At 39.9% G+C, this 22,827-nt stretch overlaps 1 protein-coding gene across 9 annotated transcripts in view; it reads right to left on the bottom strand.

The window, feature by feature from the left end:
- LDB2 (LIM domain binding 2) overlaps window positions 1–21,241 on the bottom strand; it is a 217,564-nt gene extending 196,323 nt beyond the window's left edge. For 4 of the 9 annotated variants that reach the window (XM_082759914.1, XM_082759919.1, XM_082759920.1 and 1 more), the window contains exon 1: window positions 20,626–21,174. In XM_082759914.1, the coding sequence (XP_082616040.1) occupies window positions 20,626–20,757 (132 nt within the window). In that variant the 5' untranslated portion in view covers window positions 20,758–21,174. Of the gene's footprint in view, window positions 1–20,625; window positions 21,176–21,203 lie in introns of those variants that run through there. The other 5 variants (XM_082759915.1, XM_082759913.1, XM_082759916.1 and 2 more) reach the window with 4 other exon arrangements.
- Between the last annotated feature and the right edge of the window lie 1,586 nt (window positions 21,242–22,827).

Below are 22,827 nucleotides of genomic sequence, written 5' to 3'. Positions count from 1 at the left end.
ATTTTCTCCTCTGAAGATCACTAGATCACTCCATACTCATAAGCAAAGTCTAAAGATGCCCTAGACAAAAGATCTGGGTTATAATTCACAATGTTTGCACTGGATATGCTATTCAGGACATTCTGTTCACACAGGTTTCTTGACTCTACTGAATACACATTTGCAACATGGCTAGATAATGATGATTATCAGAATAGTACTGAAAGAAGTTTCTTATTTTGCTATTATTTAAAAAAATAAAACTACAACAAAATTAACACTGAAGTTGGAAAATTCAGAATTGAGAATATATTCTAAATTCAGAATTGAGAATATATTCTCGAGAATATATTCTTGAGAATATATTCTCAATATAGTCTTTGGGGTTCTCTTCCAGAAAGCCTAAGACTGAGATGACCAAACATATTTTTAACACCTGTTTTGGAAAACAGGTGAGATTTTAACAATTGAGTCTTCTGCTCATAGCCAGATTGCCTCCAGTGGTCTTGTCTATTAGGCTTTAATACCATATGTGATAGAGTAAGTCACAGATACTGACATGGCCTCCTTCATATGGGCCAAAAGTTTTGGAATAGACTGAATCAACTGCCAGATCTGTCTCATTTCTATCCAGAAAAAATATGCACTCATGAAAACCACAGTAAGCAGGTAAATATTTATGATTTCATTTACATGTACAAATATTTTGCCAGTTCAGTTTGGGGGAAGAAATGTAAAAGTGACATTCCAGCCAGGTACTCTGAGTTTGGATTAATTTAAATCTGTATTCAGTCGCATCATTTATTTAAATGCAGTACCAGATACATCATTGTTACAGTGTTAGTTGGGTCTGTATGAGAAACTCAAAAATCATTTGTGGAGGGGAAAAGAAGCATTTTGATAAGCTGTGTTGTAAAGTACCAATTAGGCATGAGAATATATACATATATATTTAAATTAAAGATTGTGACTATCAGTGGTACTTTCTTTTAACATTCCAAAGGCAAAAAAACTCTTTGCTCTACAAATAAATTCTTATAAATCTAGAATCATTCTAAGTGATTCTACAAATCCCCATGGGATGAAATGATATAGCAGTAACTGGAATGAAGGAAATGTCACGGAGACAGAAAAACCACTACAATCTTTTCCTTCATGCACTAGCAGAATTTTAAGAAGCAAGTTTTTCAAGTCTTTAGTAGCCCCTTCTAGGTTGTGGACAGCTGAGTCAGAACTGTGGTTGAGTTTTTCAGGGCCTTTTTTAAAAAACTAGATTGTGATATAAAACCATAACATTTGGCATAATAATAAGAACCTAAACTATATTTCTGAAGATACCCTAAGTTGCCTTCAACAATTAATTACTGATATCTTCTAAAAAATGCCAACTTCTCCAGAAGTGGTTAGGTAATGTCATAGATTAAGAAGCTTGTAAGTACAGCCTCAAAGTCAAGATTTTTTAAACTGAACTTATCACAGAAGTTAATTACTACCCTCAATTTTCCAAGAACACACAACTCATTGGTCCCTTCCCTTTTTAAAGCAACTGGGTAATACAGCACTGTTAGGTGTGGCTTCTACATGTAAAAAAAAAAAAAAAAGGTAAAAGTCTTAGAGAACGGTTTAAACTGGAAAAGCAAATGTGATGCAAACAGAAATATTTAGGTCTTCGCCTTAATAGAAGATGGACTTTGTCACACAGAGTATAGCAGACTGAGGAATCACAGAATGATTTTGAAATTATTATTTGAAATGTTAATATGTGAATTAGTAGGAATCACTAGGCCATGATTGAAAAAGCATTACGCAGGAAGATATTTTAAACGTATCAAGTTGTGACAATTGCATTTGAGAGAGAAGTAACGCCCCCCAAAATTCCTAGATACAAGAATATTACAGTCTAATACACAAAAATTATGTACAGCGGAGAAGGTAACACGAATACTTAAGGAGATTGACTCTAGAATGTGAACTTACAAGGAACATGACAGGTGTAAAATTTTACGTGAAATTTGGTACTTGATTTCATTAAATGTGCTCAGCCAAATTCAGATTAACCAGCACTAACTGAAGAAAGGTGAAAATATTCAGATTTGAAAATATGCAACTGTTCAGATCTGCAACCTGTATTATTTTTATACTTTTAGACTATCTATTTCACTGTCTATATTCCATTAAATTAGGTATTCATTTTCAAAAGGTTTGCAGCATTTTTTTTTTCTTTTGTCAGTTTCCTCAGACTCCCTGTAGCAGCATTAAAACTTAACCATTTCTTCTTACTATCCTAAAGAGAAGTTGGCCTGATTAATATTGGTAATTGATTATAACTGATTAGTTAACATGACACTGGCATGGATGTTAGCTCCAAAGGTTCACTCAGTGAGCACAAAGCAAAAGTGATAGATAAGCTTTTCTAAGACATTTTTCCATTTTACTGTTTTGCTGTTGTAAAGCACTGCTCTTAAAATACATAGGATGCCTAATGGAAGAACAACTTTGCAGGCAATGATATGACAGGACTGGGGAGTGAGTTGAGGTACACTCAATGAGGGTGTGCTGTGTGTTTCCAATACGAGAAAACAACTTGGGGACACAAGTTTAGGAAGGAGGAGAGATGACACCGAAGGAGAGACAAAGCAAGAGAACTTGCAAAAACTCAAACACGCTAACTGAAGGCATCATTTGGAGGAACTTCAAAGCAATCTATGAGGCTCTGCAGACATCACCATCTGCCACACACTTCTAAAGATTTGATGTCTCAAGGGGCTACTTCCTGCAAGACATGAACATCTTCACAGAAGAGATTAGAGATACATCATGAACTATCTCATCCTGACCATTTATCATGATAAACCTGCCAAATGCATTAAATTTGCATAAAAGGATGTGGTCTCCTTTAATATGATACCTATTTCTCCATTTCTTAGTGACAAAAAATGAATTGAAACACATTTAGTAGGAGTGCTGCAACTAATCGTTTATAGTGAATAGGCTACTTTTGCTGAATTTCCACACTATGATCTAGCTCTGAGATTTTTTAAAATTTCTTTTTCATTCACAGCATACGTTTAGGTTGTCAGCTGTCAGAACGCTAAGCATCTCTCTAAATGAATGAGAAATGCCAATTTAAACTTGTAAAAAAAAATCTTACAATGTCACCTAAAAAAAAAGAAAATCATTGATATTTTGAATGATCATCAGTAGTGGAATTATTTCTATTCATTGAAATTCCCTACATCAGTGATGGAGGTTCTGGGTGAAACTTCAACTAATTTCACTTTTCTTTAAGTTTTTAGGATGGCATGGCTAAGATTTTCATGTGTATGTTGGGACAAAACCCGAAGGGAAATCCTGAAGGATATTCAAATTTTGTAACCTACTAAACTTCTGTTGATTAAAAAAAATACAGAAACATAGAATTATAGAATGGTTTGGGTTGGACGGGACCTTAAAGATCATCTAATTCTACCCCCCCCTGCCATGGGCATGGACACCTCCCACCAGGTTGCTCAAAGCCCCGTCCAGCCTGGCCATGAGTACTTCCATGAATCCACAGCTTCTCTGGGCAACCTGTTCCACTTCCTCACCACCCTCAGAGTAAAGAATTTCTTCCTAATGTCTAATCTAACTCTACCCTTTAATTTAAAACCATTACCCTCATCCTATCCCTACACTCCCTGACAAAGAGTCTCTCCCCAGCTTTCCTGTAGCCCCCTTCACATACTGGAAGGCCACTGTAAAGTCCCCCCGGAGCCTTCTCTTCTCCAGGCTGAACAACCCCAACCCTCTCAGCCTGTCCTCATAGCAGAGGTGCTCCAGCCCCTTGATCACTCTTGTGGCCCTCCTCTAGACTCACTTTAACACGTTCACGTCCTTCTTGTGCTGGGGGCCGTAGAATTGAACACAGTACTCAGTAGGGGTCTCATAAGAATATAGCAGCTTTTTGCTGAGTTATTAATTCAATATATGCTTTTAGATACATCCTAGGCAAGTTCTAAACATATATAATCAAGGACATTATACAATCTTGAACTTTTGCATCAGGTCACCAAAAACAAAATCAGAATGTCCTTTTAAAGACACTGTATGCTACATCAACAAACCCATCTGCTTTTGCTCTTCCCTTTGAGTTATTTAAATAATCACTCTGGTCACGGCCAGTCAGCTTGGTACATTTGCTAGCAAGCCATTTCTGAAAACCTTTTCCTACCCTTCCCTTCCTAATGCTAACTTTCACATTTACTGTATTATTCTCCCATTTCTGTAAATCCAAAGTGAATAATGGAAAATTTTGGTAAAACTTACAATGGGAAATATACCTCAAATACATTGATTATATACAAGTGTGCATCCTTTTTCCTTCCACTTCCCACAAAATGGCATGGTTTCCAATTAATTGCTTACAGATACTGTGTTCAGTCTCTGCAGTAAGAACATCAAGCCATTGACTAATTTCTGAGTTCCTTTAATAACAGTGTTTCTGTGGGATGGAAGGGACTCAGCCTCCACTGAAGGACTGCTACCAGGTAATAAGCTCCTCCATCCACCATTCACTGTGAATAGGATTTACAAAGTTCCTCCAAAATGCCTGTAATACTTTAGGTATGAGATCTCACCCCCTCTAGTGACTGGTCCCAGCGACAATAGGATACAGCAGTTTACTGAGAGTTAACAGGAGCCTTCAGCTCTTGCTCTAGATGCTGAAATTCCAGGTGTTGAGCGTGCTGTTGATTAAAGGTGCCTGCACATCAGCGGTGTTGGCTCAGTACACGCACTCCAATGGAGATTGGCAACAGGCTCCTACACCACACCTGAGAATCCATCCAGGGTGCCCTCTTCACCTAAGGGCATCTGCAAGTACTTGCTTAACAAAAGCATAGCCTATGCAGCTCATTAGTTTAGAAATTAAATGTTTCGGCTTAAAGAGGAGCAAGGCAGAGGACTGTATTTAGAAAACTATATTAAGAGCCTGCAATTGGGAAAATTGAGGCTCAAACACAAAAACACATCTAAACAATGCTAATGTTGGAAGTTCCAGTTCTGTTGCAAGGCTTCATTCGCTGAAAACCTAACAATACTATAGACCTTTCCTCAACTCGGCTCCAAAAAGTCCAGTAGCAGCATTTCTTGTTGCCCAAATGTCTTTCTTTAACAAAATACTTAAAATCTCCTTGTTCCCATGGTGATGAAGCACCTCAAAGGCTTAACCTGCTAATCCCATGCCCCACTCTGCCCATGCCTCCACAGGAGCAGAGGGGAATTTGTGGAGTTTGCCTCAGGCATGGGCAGTTCAGCAAGAAACTCAGCAGGCTGTTGGGCTACTGTCCCAACAGGCCTGCTTCTTCCTCAAAAAAAAAAAAAAAAAAAAAAAAAAAAAAAAAAAAATTATGTGATTACTAAAGCAAATGAATAATTAAAAAAAAATCCCTCCTTTGGTGAGGGTGCAATTAGAGGATTATTTGAAAGCATGCTAGTGAGAAAATTCAAGGCCATCATTCTTCCATGGAAGACTGAAAAATCCAACAAGTTTGCACCTCGAAGACTCAGTATAGGGAAAGCAGATAAATGCAAGAGTGAAGCATTTTCAGAGAGAAGCCACATAAGAATTTTAGTCTGTTGTCTTTGGGAAGAATCTGGCAATGTCTTCTATGCCAGCACTAAATAAATAAATCAATCGGCATTCCCCACAGTCATCGACTTCATTCTGATTCCTCCATACTTCCATAGCTGTGTCCCAGCTTTCTAGCCCAAATCGCTTTACCATACAACTGCTTGTGTTGTGAGAGCTTTCTTTAATGGATTCATGCTCAAAGCGTAAAAGGCAAGCAGCAATACACACTTCAATATTTAAAAGCATAAATAAAAATCTTAATAGATCCCAGATGTTTAATTTCCTCCAGCCCTTGTCAATGATTGAGTTGGTGCTGATGTAGATCATTTTTTAAGATCAGTGGTCAGTTTGATGCTGAAAATAGTTTAGATGCCTGGAAATTCCAAATGCAATTTCTACGAATAAATAAGCTATGAAGTAGGTGCAAGAGAGATGACTATGAATGCAAGTGGCTATACTTCTGTAAACACTCTACGGCCTGAAATACACCCAGAGGTTTTAAATGCAACGGAGTATAAGACAGATAGTAACATTTTGTCAACATACACACAACCTTGTAGAGATAATTATTTCAATCTCATTTTCTTAGCAAAAGAACTTCAAAGGTTCCTACAAATAACAAGCTGAAGGAATCCTTACTTTATGGTAAATGCATGGCGCTGGTGCTGTTCAAACTAATGAAGAATTTGCTGTTTACTTCAGCAGAACTAAGATTTGCTAGCTGCATCCATTTGTCACTTATTAAAGCAGTAAGTTATCATTTACTGTGCCAGGCAAATAAAGAAATATAGAAAACCCAGCTACAAAAAAATAAAAAAGAGCTGCTGAACTGAGTAACCGAGGCCACTCTGCCAAGCACACAAGTTTGTAGCTGTAACGAGGAGCACAATTTCTTTGCTCTGATTTTTACTTGGAGAAGTCCGTAGCCTCCTAACTGAGGGCAACCAGGGGAGGGTGCGTTTTTAAGGCCCATATTTAGCCTACACAAATCCATGATGTGTGCACTTGACGTCATACCGAGGCTGCAAGTCTGCCAGTCCAGCAGCCACAAACCACACATGCTGCCAGTTGCAGACTGAACAGACACTAAGAGGCTATGAATTTCATTTAATCGTCTCCTCTCCCCTCCCCAGTGAAGCAGAGAGGCTAGCAGCTGCTTGAGGAAAAATGTTGAAAAATATTAACTATGAATGTCGAGGATTTGTTTTTGATTGGTATTAAAACCAAACAAATGAAGACAAAGCCTAATAACAAATCTTGTGAAAATTGTTATTTATTAATACAGCTAACATCATAGGCTTCAGAGTCCACTTTCAATGAGTGTGGATAAGCTCACCTAAATGATTTACTTCCTACAGCTTGTCAGATGTAACTGCTATTCTGCTAATTTATGTGCAGTTCATTTCTCTCCAGCTAAATTTGACTGAAAACTTAACCCCCTTTCTTGTTATTTGCTTTGCTACTCAATATTCCCTGATACTGAGTGCTGCTGTTTTTAACCATGCTTTCTGTTGTACCTTTGGCATTTGTGAAATGATAACTGCAAACATAATCTATGCCCCTGAACACACAGTTCTATCACATCGCCAACTATAGACGACACCTAAAATCTGAATATGCCCTTCTGAACCTTCAAAGTGCCTGAAATTCATCCCGAAGAACTGAGTCACCCTAAATTGTTAAAGCTATTAGAATAGGTAGGTCCCTGAACTGAGTTTTTGCTGAACCATCTTCTGTAGGAATGAGGTGCGTGCTCGAAGCTGCCTCAGTGTTGTGCCCTGGCACCTCCAAATGCATGGCCAAATCCCAGTTCCATTGACACAAACAGGAAAACTTTGCCTGGGATGAGGTACTGCATTACAGAGAGATAGTAAGAGCTGCCTGAAACAAATCTAGGAAGTTTGTGATAGAGAAAAAAAAAATAAAGATAAAAACCACACCAGTACCATTGGCCCACAAACAGTATGTTATTTGCAATTGTGCATCTGTGTGCCATCAATCTCCAAGGAAGGGAAAGACTGCTGGGCTGAGCTCTCAATTTATATTTCTCAGTTGCCTCTTATAATCACACTCAGTGTTCTCAAGCTTAGTGCAGCTATTCCAGTAACAAAATTTTGCACGCCAGGTGGGTTTGTCCAAGTTCCCATGGTCCTAATAGTTTAATATACTCCCTAATAATAATCTTCAAAATTATACAGGTAATTGTATTTGTAAAAAGGCAACTTCAGCAAAACCAGGAGGGTTCTTTCCTCTCAACAGGAAAAATGTTTTAATAAAATAGCTAGTATACTTCCATTAAAAAAAAAAAAAAAAAGAAAAAGAAAAACATTAAAAATTCCACCCTTTTTCTTTAGCTGCTGCATTAAACAAAGCTAAGGGAGTTGTGTGGTCCACAAATGCTGGAAGGATGGGCACTGAGCAAGAGAAGCATCCCTCAATTCTGTGAGGCTGGGATCCAGGATGAGGCGTTAATATTCATAATCTAGACTGTGATTAGAGGGAAGGCACTAGCTCCTTTGCAGGGGTGGGCCTAACCCAGCAGAGGTGCAGTGAATTGCTTCCCTTCCTTATTGAAATTCAATCCAATTTATACTGCAGAAGGAGCATAATGAAATATAGCAGAGATCATTTTGGTAGTTTTTACCCATCCATGCTGTCCTGCCCCTAACCAATGTATGCCCCTCACAGGACTCCACTCTTTTCAACTTGAAGCAGCCTCAGGAACAACTTAAGTTTCTTTAATATGGTAATCATTAAGATATTGCTATTAGATCACCATTCAGAAATGTATCGAGACTGTAACTACCTTCATTTGTGTAACACGCCAATAATGCTTCAGTTCTGCTTAAGGTAGCCCGCTTTCTTTCAAAATGACAATTTAAATAGCCCCTTTCCCTCCAAAGCGGAATAAAAGATTTACAACTGCCCCCTTTATTTGCAAGCAAATACAGGTAGTGTCTGTTAAAAAGCAAAATCCACTAGGCATCGGATAGTTCTGGTATTGTGAGTAGTCTCCAAAAGGCAACAGATGTGGGGATGGGAGAGGGGGGGAGTTGATTTTGTCTTTTTAATATTCAAAGTGGGTCTGTTCTCACTGGCTAATTAAATCAGTAGAGTGCAAACAATTAAAAAAAAATGTTGCCTTTCTTCCCTAGAACAACCTCCTGGTTCATCTCTACTTATTTATGACAAGACTATAATATTTCCTCCCCAAATCCTTATGAAATAAGATTTCCCAACACCAGTCCTCACTGAGAAGAATATGTTTTTCTTGGGGAATTTAAGATAAGTTAGTCCTTCCACTGTTAAGAGAAAATGGACTTGGAATGAGCTTCTCTGATTGACATGAAACTACTGAAGAATCACACTAAAAAGTAATGGATTTAATAACAGTATCAGATGTACAAATCAACCAGCTGAATACTACCCTAAAATATATTTGTACTTTCTTGGCAAAGCCAGGAGGTTTGCACGGGCATGCTGAATTATTTGAGAAGTAATGAAATGTGTTAATAACATTAAACAGTCATCTTCCAAGAACCTACTGTATTGTGGTATTTCTAGTCAGAGAATTTCTTGTAGTACATAAATATATGTAAAATCAATTAAAACATTTGATTTGTGAAATCAAAATGAATGTTGGATAATTAGATTTGGGTTTGAAAGTATTTTAAATACTATCCACTCCTAGTCTTCAGTTCGTTACATTATATAGCACAGTGCTAACAAGGAGCTGCAGACACAGACCACAACTGCTCTGTGCTGGTACTGTACAAGAACAGAAAAAAAGGTCCCAGCCTCAAGAATCTAGTAATAAGTAATACTTATAATATAAATACTTATAATATAAATATTTATAATATAAATATTATAATAAATGTAACGCTGCACATCTTGAAGGCAAGAGTGTGGATGAACGTCAGTAGCCACCCAACTTTAAAAGCTCAGCAAAGATAAAATACCGCTGTGTGAAATAAGACAGATTGTATGCACCGAGCCCTGTGCTGCTACTGCTTCCCACACCAGCTAGTTTAATGCAAGTTTGGGCCATATGCCTACCTGTTATGTTTAATTGACAGCAGTGTGGATGCACCTGAAGGTAATGGACAACAAAAGGATGAAGACTCCCTACATCACAAGGGAGTATGTACAGCAAAGAGACTGTTTTTGGGAAACTCCTTTCAAACACTTGGGATCATCATGGAAGAAACCACAGACATGCAAGTCTTGTGGTGATGCAAGATGTAACAATGCAAGAAGTGAGGGTCAGAGACTACTAGAGAACAAGTCTTATGAGGAAGGGCTGAGGGACCTGGGGTTGTTTAGCCTAGAGAAAAGGAGGCTCAGGGGAGACCGTATGGCTCTCTGCAACTACCTCAACGGAGTCAGTCTCTTCTCTAAGCAACAAGCAATAGGACAAGAAGAAATGGCCTCAAGTTGTGCCAGGGAAGGATTAGGTTGGATATTGGGAAAAATTTTTTCACTGGAAGGGTTGCTAAGCATTGGAAGAGGCTGCCCAGTGATGTGGTTCATCTACGTCCAGGGATGGAGATATCGACAAGATGTGTAGATGTCGTGCTTAGGGACGTGGTTTAGTGGTAGACTTGGCAGTGCTGGTCCAATTATTATTGGTCCAATTTTAAGTTTATCAAGAATTTCTCCCAAAAATATAACTTCATTGTAAGGCAAGCAGTTCATGAATTACCTACAGCTGAAATATTGATCTATTTAACCCACTAAATTCAGGGTTTTACAGAGTTGTGTGCCCATTGCCAAATGCTTACTGTATTTTTGTTTCGTTCAACTCTGCTACTGTTTGAACATACTCAGCACCAAAATGTACTTTAATCGCTTCAAGCGCTCTTTTGGTTAACCAAATTAATGGTTGGAAACAAAATATTTACTCTGTGCAGCAGCCAAAACCATGTTTCTTTATGTAATCTGAATGATGAGCAAACACCAGAGCACTGGAGATAAGAGCAGATCAGACTCAGTGAAGTGATGCCCCATCTTATGACGCATCACATCACAGAAAAATATGTATTATAAGGGCTCTGAACAGAAATGAGCCCATTATTGCTTAATTTTACTGTATCACAAAAGCACAGCACAGTAATCTAGCCAAGAGATTTCTGTTCATACTCATATGAGAGGGCATTTATCAACACCCACTAACCTCTGAATTTTTACCTGTTTTCTAAAAGATACTTGTGTTACTTCATAAGCCACAAGGTGTCACAGTGGCTCAACTGGAAGGATTCTTGTCAGTCTAGACACGCAGGTTGTGGCTTCAGGTTACATACCAGTGCTAACACCGCTCTGTACTAGGAAGTCTGTGCGATGCTGCGTATTTAGGAGTGCAGCCCTTTGGATGGAACAATCAGTCAAGGTGTAACTCAGTTGCTTCAGGATGCTCTTGATGTGGGTGTTAAATAATCTTGCAGCACTGTCACAGAAGAGATGTACTCGTTGTGCTGGCATCTTGACCGATCTTCTTACTTTGCATTATTAACCCTGACAGAGTGTTAAGAGATATTGAAAAGAGCAGAGCTAATCATTCACATCAAATAATAAATCTCACGAATTCCACTTCTTTCTACTCAGAATTGCTAGGAATTAATAACAACTTATTTCAATGCATTAATTATTCAAATTTAAGACATATGTTTGTCTTTCATAACAAGCAGTGTGCAGTAAAGCATGTAATATTCTGCTAAGACTATATACTGTAAGTGGTCATATATCGCATGTTACTATTTCTCATCCCTGACTGGATGAGCACAGATGGAATTAGAGCTTATAATGCCAGGAAGCTTCTAATTTTTTTCAGCAATTTTATATTACATTTTTTTCTAAAGTAACTACATGGTAAGCAGTATATCCTGCCCCTCGGAAAAAAAAATTAAAAAGTCCAAATACATCATATTTACTGATCTTTAATTTCCCATTGCCACCACTCATTGACATTAATTTGCTTTATATGCATACACTTGTCAGTCCTCATTGCAAAGCAATGAGAGATTTGTCTCTGGTGTATTTCATTTCTAAAGATCATGGTTCTACCTGGGAGGTTCTGGAAACTCAAAACAGTAACACTGCCTCTCAGCTTAGCCCGTATAAAATAAACCACTTCTTTTGAGAATCCTTAACAACTTGAAATTTGCATTCTGCAATTATTCGTGGGAATAAAACTCCAGTGATCAAACAGGCACAGAAACACATAAAGAGCATGAGCATAGCCAGAGCAAATTCACTGTTAAACTCAAGTGAATAGTCATGGAAATTTTACACGTAGTATTTGCTGCGCTCAGGTAACGAACCTTTACCCAGAGCGTTGCCTTTCCATGTCCCATTATTCATGCCAACACATTCATTAAAACAGGCCTATGCCTTTTAACATAATCAGCAACGTGCATAGGTGTGGCCTTCAAAGAGTTATTACCATAGTTTACAGGCATGCTGTTCGTAAATACAAGCAGAACTCCACTCGGTGTAAAATGCCAAGCTTCCCACAAAACATATGGTAATTTTTGCTCTGTAAAACAGATAGATGTGCTATATAATGCATAATTGCAGCACATTATATCTGAACTTCTAATTGCTTAAAACGATGCTTCGAATCATATCAACAACATTATTACCTAATTACCCTAAGGGTTAACTGATACTCCAGTGATTAAGTCTAGGTAGAGGTGGTGAAGCTATTGTACTGCCTTCATGCAGTAAAGCAAGTGGTATGGTTGCAGATGCACATATAGAATCCATAACCTGTTGATGTTTTTACCATTTAGGTATGGGGAAAAAGAAAGGTGGAGAAATGTTGGCCCAGTACCAAAAAGGAGTGTCCTGCAAGATCCCGGACAACTTCTACAGGAATAATTTTTGTTTTCTCTAAAGGAATTATTTTGCTTTTACTTAATGGTGTTTACTAGTTGCAATAGCATTATTGTGATGTGAAATGGAATAACATGGAAAGATTTTCAGTGCTTAAAGTGGAAACAAGAATTACGGAAGACAGTGACACTGATCTGAAAAGGCAAGTTACTATTATACTATTAGAATACAAGGGATTGAGCATGTGGCATTCCATATTCCCTTTAACCAATTGCAAAAACAACAACAAAACCCACAACACTATCCTAGTTGCAAACCCAAAGGCAAAGCAGGTTTCATGCCTATCTCAGCTGAAGCTGGAGGTTCTGTACCCCCTAGAAAAGGAGCTGGTTAGGAACACTGCTGCTGCTGGCTGCCTTCCTGAGGGATAAAGTGAGGGTGCTCCAGATTAAATAATAAAAATAAAAAGTTTCACTCTTTACTTTTGTGGTTTCTGAACTTCTTCCTCTTTCCATGTGACTACTCTATTTAAAAATTTAGAATATTTCTTTTTGTCCAATGTGGTTATTAATATTTCAGAAATCTCTTTGTATCCTGCTCTAGGACAGATGGCAAGTCTTTCTCTGAGACAATGTTCCTCTAATGGCTGAAGCAAAACTACACAACTACAACACCAGTCACAATAAGGTACATGAAATACTGTAAACATGCAAGGTATTGAAAGTCATAATTCTCTCAATCAATTTACTGCTTTAGCAAATAAACCTAATAAAAATAATTAGAAGAAACAAGTGCTTGAAAGTCCAAAGAAAAAAAAAAGTCTGCTGCATAGGTGATGCAAGTGTGCACATAGTAATACTGAAACAAGAACAGTTGTTTTCTCCACATATTAAGTTTTTGAAGAATGAGCACAGTGAGACTATATTTAAGGTCTATTCTTGGGTCTGCCTTAATCAGGGGTGCCCATATTTGATCTCTATTATTCACATACAATGTTTCCTTCGTGTCCTGAATGCAACAGATGAGGTACCCAAGTAGCCTGTGCAACCCTTCTGGACCATGAAGGATGCTCTACTCTTCAGCCAGCAGCCGTGTAATGGATGGGATCTGGATTGAGTCTGCTGTACATGAGCAATCTGATTGCAAAACTACACCCAGAGATTAGATTTCCCCCTTCCCTTTTTAAGCACACACACAAATGGTACAGACAGATATGAATTAGTTTCTGTTTGGCTACCTAGGCTTGGCAAGCTGACCCTGTGGCTTAGGATCAAGCAGGATGGTTATCAGCAGGTAGTACAGATCACACATGATAGTTGTAACAGCAATGCTTTAATTTATCAGATTCTTGGAAGGATACAACAATCCAGCAGGTAGTTTGCAAGTAAACAGGCAGCCGAGTTCAAGCACACTTAGAAATCTACATCACATTCTAGATTTACTGTGCCAGTCGTGAACTTGTGACTCTGCCCCGGCTAAGTACTGAGCACTGACAACAGAAAGACCTTAGGGAGAAGGTCTAGCCTGATGCTTACCTTTTAGCTGCAGAGTTATGAATACTACTGATGAGTTATTCATAAAAAATAAGCCAGCTACACCCAAGTCTCATGCTTCAGGTCTGCATGATGTGGACAGGAACAGCAGCCTGGCCAGGAGGCTCACTGCAATTGGGCCTTGACAAACAGGCAGCAAAGCGGTGCCAAGGGAACCTATGTCTCGTGGAAAGGACAGCCTGCTGTACGGCTGTTACAAAGACTCTACGTTACGCACTTCAGTCCTGATGAACAGATAAGCTTAGAAGGCCACCAAGCCCCAGTATTTTATTTCTAGAAAGGTCTTATTTTTCCAGGTCAGTGATTTTTCACTAGCCCCATAAGGCATGGAAGTGCCAGAGTTGTCTCCAGAAACATCAACCGTTCCCACAGAGGTTTATTGCCCTCAAGTGATTCTAGCTGATCCCCTGAAGTACCAAGAGTACAATTTGGCGTAGATCAGTAACTTATAAGCTACAGTTTAGGAGCATGTGGCCATCTACCAGAACGTAAAAGAGATGGAAACAGTATTCTAGGAGTAGTCTTGAACTGAATATTCAGCATGAATTCAATAACCAAACCCAGAAAGAAAGGACTGGGGAAAAGAAGCACACAAGCCTAGAGAGATTTCAGCCAGTGTTTCAGAAACGTTTCTTTCACTACTATTTTTGGCTAAAAAAAATAAAACCACTGAGACCTGACCAACAGGCCCTGTCCTACCTCAGCCAGTTTTGGAGACTACTGACCATCAGCCATTTGGGGGCAACCTTGTTCCTGCCAGGGTCACCCCTCTGAGATCTCGAAAAGCCCAGGAACCACTTTTGGAAGAGAGCACCCAGCAAAATGAGGATACATGCTGGCCTGTTTACACAGCACAATGCAGGAAAGCAAGCTCTGCTTGGGAAGGAAGCAACCGAACAAAGTATCGGCTTGGTTGGAATGCCTGTTTACAGCAGATACACAACTTTTGGCAAAAAGATACGAACAAATACCATTTGAAGAGAGGAGTCTAGCTAAAAATATTGTAATGAGTTTAGAAACCTACCCCATATACTTTTTCTATAAACAAAGGAAGTGTATATATCAAAACCAATATTTTTTTTAATCTAATCTTGCAATCCAACTGCAGGCAAAACTCCCGTTTAAGTAAGAGTACAAGACTGGGTCCTTGTAATGCTCTTTATTTTGTTCCTTCTCACTGTCCAGAGACTTCTATTTTTGAGACTTGATCTGCATAGTAAATCTTGTTTACATCAGAGAAGGACTGAGTTTAAGGGTTTTTTTTTTAAAGTGGATTTATGATTTAAATAGTAAAGAGGAAAAAAGAGAGAAAACGAAGGGTTGAAAAGGTTTCTTCATAGCAATGATCCGGTAAGCATCACAGCTATTTACAGAGGAGATCCAGCTTTAATACTTCACACTGACTCTCCCTCGACCCCCTCACCAGCCCCTGTCCCCCAAACCTCCCATCCCTTCAGCATGAAGTTTACACTCTATATTACTATGTGAGGGGGGGGAGGCAGCAAGACATCCCTGGCTGTAAGCTAAGGATCAGCATGGAAAGGAAGTAGTCTTTTTTTTTTTTTTTTCCCCAGCCTCATAAGTATTGTTAGTTTGTAACAATTTTAATTGAAAACAGCTGCAACTCATTTTTTTTAAAGGGATGAAAAAAGACTATATGAAATAAAATGACAATCAGAGAAAAAAAAAAAAAAAAAAAAAGAGCCTTGAATTCATTCTGAAGTCAGTGTCTGCCTAAATGGGTTCAAGGGTTTTCTTTTAAAACTGACCTTTCAATTTCAGCAAAGCGTGGTTTAAAACTAGGCTTTGAAAATACTTTACTCATGTTCCTAGAATTGCTGTGTACTATTAGTATATTTGTGGAAGAAGGAATATTTCCTCAAAAATACTTTGAAACACAAGTTTATGTTTCTTCTCCACAAAGCAAACTCATTGGACAAACTCAGATTTATGTATACAATATCAGATCTGTTTGTGATACTAAGTTGCTATGTGAACAAATGTGATGTCACAACAGATATTTTTATGACTAATCCATTAAAAATGCATCAGGAGGAAGAAGAAGAGAAGATCATTTCATCGGGTAGCAATGCAAGGAAGTAAAATAAGAGACTTCCATTAAACTGTAAAAATTTTGTTTTGCTTTGCTTTGCTTTAAATATTTGCTTGAATTTGAATGTCTGTGTAAGCTTCCAGTTCATTTAGTAGCTCTTAAATAATCATAACATCCTTCTTTATTTTCCTTTTAATCTGCTTTAAATTTTCTTTCATCATGAAATCTCCACTTTTGAAAATTCACTATACAGTTCAGTAGGAGTTTAATATGATATGATCTGATTAAGCTGATTGTCTTTAAAACAAATATGCTAATAGTCAAGTTTTCCAGTCACCTTTAAAACACTCTTAGCCAGAAGGGCTCCACTCTCTTCTAATAGAAAGAGAGACAGGTGAATTTAATATACTATGATAGACAAAGTTCTAAAAATATAGAGGACTAAATAAACAAGTGAAAGGCTTCATGCATTTCTTTGATTATTGGCAATAAAGCAATGCCTCAAACTTTAAACTGTCAGCAACTTTAAGCGATCTATGCGCAGCATGCTGTAATGCTACTGGAAAATAATTATATACAAGATATAATCACCTTTTGTTTTCTTTTAAGTGTGAGCAATTTCAAATGATTAAATATTATAATGGAAAAGGATTTACAACATCAAAGAGGAAAAGAGTTCTTATTGTGGATTTTTTTTTAAACATCAAATTTTACGAAGAACAGAGAAAATATTTAAGCTAATTTACCTACATTGCGTATCTGCTACCTAGGACTTCAGAAACTGCTGATTAAGTCACAACAGGCTTCCTTCCTTGAAATGTTAAACTAACATAGATATAAAAATATTGAGATAAACTGAGTTTGAGTGAATAGTCATGAAATCCTTGAAACCACAAACATACAAGGAAACAGCTGTATTTCAGTTAACCAGAAAGTTAGTTAACTGTGATGGAAGTAAATAAGATTTGCCTTTATATCTGACAGAGATTATTAAACGTTGAAATATGCATTTTACTTCTTCAAAACAGGATTGTTGATATATTACAAAATGGCACTAGACATTCCCAAGTATTATTAAGAAAGTATGTATTCATTTCCATTTAGGACAAAAATAAAATAATTTAAGAAAAAGTATTACAAGATTAGATTTCTTTGAACAACTTTTAAGGAAGCTAAGGTGTTTCTGTATGCTGGTTAGTAACTCAGGCCCCCTAATTTACTTTAGATCACATAAGAATTAGCTAGGTAGTGGACTTTTGCCAGTACTTACATCATAAAACCACCCCCTGCCTGGGTGTGATTGGAATTCTTCGCCTAAGACTGACCCTGAATTTAAAAAGGCAGCTGTAGGTTCTGCCTGAAGAGCCCAGAAAGTTGCAACAAGTTTGGAGAGCAAAAGTTTGTACGTCTAGCGTGGGCTGGAGTTGCTGATTCTTTACTTTCATCACTAGTGTTTCTTCCTAAAGAAAACAAGAATAACAAAGATATCCATGCTGCATCTAAATGACCTTTATTTATCACTCGGTATTTTGTCTGCTTAACACGCTGAGCACATCCTTCACTGAGGCTATTTATTCCTTCCCATCGGATGCTGACACAAACCAGAGTGGGAGCAGCGGATTTCTCAGGGAGGGTCCCTAAGCACAGAGCCACTCTCAGGACTCTTCTACCTCCCCCACGTACCATCCTCTCTGCTGCTGGTGGGGCAGGAACAGATATGGCATTTACTGGTGCCTTCCCTGATGGTGTCTCTACCACCCCAGGGCTTTTACTGAATCACTTTTCACCTACCTGCAAGCTCTCTAGAGAAGTTACATGGATTTATTACAAAGGTGTGCTCTACAGATGGAAGAGGAGGTAGAAGGACATGACATACAGATAGTTACTCCTTAACAGGCTTTCCATCCATCTGCTGTACAACTTCACTCATTTATGTACATTTTGCTCTGCCTTCGAACTTTCACCACTGCAAGGGACAGCAGAGAATCCGACTCGAAAAGATTATCAAGGCCACTTTAATTCCATAGGAAAACAACACAATCCCAAAGGCTTTCCAGGCATGGGAATGGACGAAGGAATAAGAGCTGTAGGGTTCAATTTTTTTAAAATAAATCCTCACTTGCCACCGGCTCTCTCCAGAAGTTGGGTCCAAGTGGAATCTGACATCTTGCTACCCCCAGTCTTTTGGGCAGTTTCTTTGTAATTCCTTTCCCCTTAAGCTGCTTTACTTGTGCTCACCTACCCCCTGGGGCTCGCAGAGTGCAAGCAGCCTCCCTCAGACCAGTGCCCACATTATTTCAAAGACTGCCTGAAGAGAAATGCTCAAGCAGTAAACCTCTATCACCCAAAGCACAAGCACATTCCTCCCAGGACATAGGAGGCTCCATCGGTCTGGACTTAAGAAATTCAGAGCCAGTTATACATGTTCCAGAAGCCTTCAGCAACTGAGCACAAACACACTTGGAAGTGCAGAAAATTACGTGAAACTTCCACTCCCAATCTGCCCAAGAAGGCAGCAGGATTCTCTGCAGGCTGCCCGCACCTAGTCCCTGTAAGCGTCCCAGGGAGGTAAATTTCTAAAACATTTCTTTATTAAAGGAAATTGTTTTAATTGGGGGATGAATGAAATGACATGAAACAAACTAGACAATACATTTCAAGGAACAACAATACGTACAGCAACAAGCTCAGAAATTAAAAAAGACAACCAGAATGTAAACACTGAACTACCACAAATTTTACTGTGAACAAATGAAATAAAATAACCTTGAGCATAAGGCCTTCACTGACTAGGCACTATCTGTCAAAGTAAAATCCTGCTGAAACCCATGGCAGGAGGAGCGGGTTACTGCTTTTTGCTCACAACAGTCCACCCAACAGGAAAGCCTGCCATTAAACCGAAGTCCCTCTCAGCACACCTCAGCCATGCAGGAGGCAGAAGTTGTTTCACAAGTCCCTCGAAAACTTTTTGAGTGTAACATTCATCAAGGAAAATTGGCCTAATAAAATACTAAAAGTACAGCTAAAATAATATGTGAAATTAACACTGACAGCTTTTCAGAACAGCTTCCACACAAAGCCCTGAAGGAATCACTTAATGATACACACTTCTATTCATTTGGAAAAGTCTAGAAATTATGATGCTAGTATGTACAGGAATGTAAGGATCGGAGTTGTAAGTCACTGACAAACAGTTTAGAAAAAAAAATAAAAAATAAACACCAATAGCTAAATGACAGCGACCACCAGCAACCAACTACTTGGGGCAAAACTGAAGAGCAGTTCCCATGGTTTGGGGAGCTGCTTCGAGTTTCCAGCCAGCCTGAAGTGTATTTAACAATTACCCAAGAGCAGTGTTTTAGGACTAGCAGCGATAAGAGTGCCAGAAACCCAGTTCCCCCGAGCAGCTAGCCAATCCGAAAGCAGGTCACATCTCGTTAGCTGTATCATATACATTAAACGTCACAGCCCCTCCATGGCTTAGCTGACAATTCAGGCATGCATGTGTGTTTTGTTTTATGATAACCTCATGTTCTCGTCAAGAATTACAATGCAGCAAACAGGTCAAGTTAAAATCCTCCACCGTGCTTTGTGACACGAATTCGGCAGGCGTTTGCCTCTATGTAATGCTATTAATTACAAAAGATGAATACTTTTGAGAAGTGTTTGCAGGGCACCACTAGAAAACTACTATGCAAAATTGCAGCCCCAAGAATGTTTGCTGCACAAACACAGCCACATGGGCAGAAATGCAGCCGGGTGCAGTCCACACACTTTTCACTTCAGCAGACCAAAAAGTGTGCTTTATTTAACCACATAAATAACAAGATGCAGCCACCACGATTATTTTTTCTCCTAAGTGACAAAAGTATTTCCCCTCTCCATTTAGCATTTTCCTTTGTGGTAGCTGATCAGGGTGCAGGAGCCAGGGTGTGTAAACCACTAACAGATTATACAAAGCATAAGCAACAGTGAATGTAGTTTACATTATTAGGTACTTTTGACAGCTATACGATAAAGTCATGAACGGATCATCCCTCTTGCTAAAAGCAACCGCATTCCCAATGTAAACACGAATTTCTCTGTCGGCTGCTCTGGACATGTGTTCCACCTTTAAGTGCAGCTTAGGCACAAGTTTTTAAAACTCTGCTCCTGTTTTCTGCCAGCATTCATTTTTAATTTTAACGAGTTTACAAAACAAAAGCAGATAAAGGCTCGCCTCTCCCCCTAAACCTGCAACGGTTCTGGATTAGTTTTGTGCAGAAGCTCAAGAGATACCTTGCAATATTATAGCTGCAAATGCCAGCAGGACAGATCCTGAGCAAACAACACACAAGGCAAAGAAATTTCCTCAGAACAGCATTACAATCAGTCCTGAAGTGCTGTGCTGTAATTTCAAGATTTCAGCCTAAGCTGGTATCTACTCAAAGAGTTGCTCTGCATGGAAACATAATGAGGGATTACCCAATTAAACTACTAAATTAATTAGGGTTCATGCCTGCATATCCTCTACTGCCTAATGGGACGCTTCAGCTGGAATTCAGGCTGAAACCCAGCACGCTCCATGCACAGTAAAACAAGGCTGAGGGACTTACCTCTGTACGCGACTGCAGCCTCTTGTTCATTTCATATATTCGGTACTCTGGTTGCACCATGTATGGTGTGTGTCTCCTATAAAATGGGCCAAAAGGAGAAGAATAGAAAGGGTCATGTGGTGTGCTGGACATCTTGCCTGCTTGCAGCGATTCAAGCTACCCAGAGTATCACCAACATCCATACAGAGCACATGGGCTGTGTGTTCTCCACAGTACAAAGTAGCAGCAGGCGCACACACACACATACAGGCTGCACACACTGGCTGGGAACTGCTGTGGGAGCCCTCTAGAGCAGGAGGCGGCGGGGGGGTGGGGGGGGGGAGCGGAGAGGAGAGGGAAAGAGAGGAGAAGAGAGGAGAGGAGCGAGCCGGGGAGGGAGCGGGAGGGAGAGGGAGAGCACAGGCTCCGGAGAGCTGGATGGCTTCAGGCACCACCGCTCGTTTTTAAAGAAGCAGTTTCTGGAGGGGTCATTTCCTGTCCACGCTGTGGACTAGTTCGAAAATATCATTTTCCTCTCCCAGCCTGACAGAGGTCCAAGGTTTGGTTTTAATTTCTCCCCGCCAGGACCCCTCGGGAACCTGGCAGCCGGGCTCGTTAGCATATAGGTGGTTTTAAAGCTGCCTGAGCCAGCCCGGGGACGCGGCGGTGCCCACCCGCGGCCTGGGGCCGCTTTGGGGCGGAGGGGGGGGGGACGCGGAGGAGCCTCGGCGCTGCTTCCACACGGGGCTGCGCCACGCCTGGGGGCAGGGGGAGCTGGGGGGGACCCTACCCCTTCCCCTGCCCCTGACTCTGCCCCGGGGGGTGCTGCGTTTGGAGGGGATCCGCCCCAAAAGACGGACCTCCCCCCCGGGGCAGGGCGCCCCCCGTCGCTACCTGAGGGCAGCCGCCCCAAGGGGCGCCCCGTTCCCTCAGGGGCTTCCCAGCCTGGCCAGCAGTAATCCGGCCCCGCAGAGCGGCGAGAGTGAACCCAAAAGTTCCAAAAATATATATATATATAAAAATTAAAAAAGGGGGTTGTGGGGGGCAAGAAGCACCCCATGGGGGGAACTTGAAGCAGACTTAGGTGGAAGTGCTGGAAAGGGGTCATCACCTTAAGGAAAAGTCCTGAAAATGCAGGGAAAAACAAAATGGGCTTGTCCGCTCCTTGGGAAAGTGTGAGGGTTGGGAGGGGAGCCTACAAATTACCTGGGGGGGGAAAGGGGGAAAAAAAAAGCCCTCGAAGCACAGCCTGCCTTTACACACAGCTGTAAAGTATCAGGCATTATTTACAGTGCTGAATAAATGTAAAAACAACAATAAACAGCGCTGAATTAATCTCTCATGCAAATTCATTCAAGCAAATGGAACCACTCTAGGAACAGATTTAGTTAACTAATATGATTAAGAGAGTAACAATCGGGCTGTGTTCACAGCGCTTTTCAGCTGGAGCGCCTGGCATCAGCCCTGCACGCTTGCCCATTTCACAGATTGGGAAGTCGAGGCACGCACCATTACACTTTCAAATTTTACGTAGTAATCCTAAAAAAATGTTGGAGCATTATCCCCCAACTGCCAAAATAATTTTAATCCAGCCAAATGTAGGAATATTTCAAGACAGATTCGCAAAATCCCAGTTTTCCTTGCCTTTTTACATTTCCATATTTGGCCAAATCTGGAAAATCCAAGTTCTCTTTGCAGGACAAAATATGAGAGGGCATCACTTTATTCTGCTGACCACTGATCTGGATCACAATTTATCTTCGAAATACCAGTTGCTGTTTAGCAAAACTATTTCTGTACGCTCTTGTGGAATAACAGTTTCCAGAAGAAGTGACGTATTGAGCTGTTTTATAGACTTCCCACAGCTTCTGTCACTAAACACGGAGCCAACAGATAATACACGGGGTATTGCACTTCTCTCCTTCAGTGCTCCCTAGCTATGCAGCAATGCTACTCTGTCGCTCCAGTACCATCACCAGAGATGCTGAGTTTAATAAATAGCACATACAACGTTTGGCTCAGGAGTGCTGCAGTGACAGTAACAGTGCTCCTCCAGTGCTCACTGACTGCATGGTAAGTCCATAAAGTGGCTACATGGCCTGGGAGAAAACTTTCCTGGGTCTTCCTGCATTGTATTCCAACAAATTCCCATCCCAGCTACCTTAAAACCCAAAAACCAAAATGATGGGAAAATTGCAAAGTTACAGTGCTAATACATGCATT

Source organism: Aythya marila (assembly GCF_965140915.1).
Source record: "Aythya marila genome assembly, chromosome: 4".
NCBI classification, from domain to species: Eukaryota; Metazoa; Chordata; class Aves; order Anseriformes; family Anatidae; genus Aythya; species Aythya marila.
This window is presented reverse-complemented; position numbering and strand designations above follow the sequence as displayed.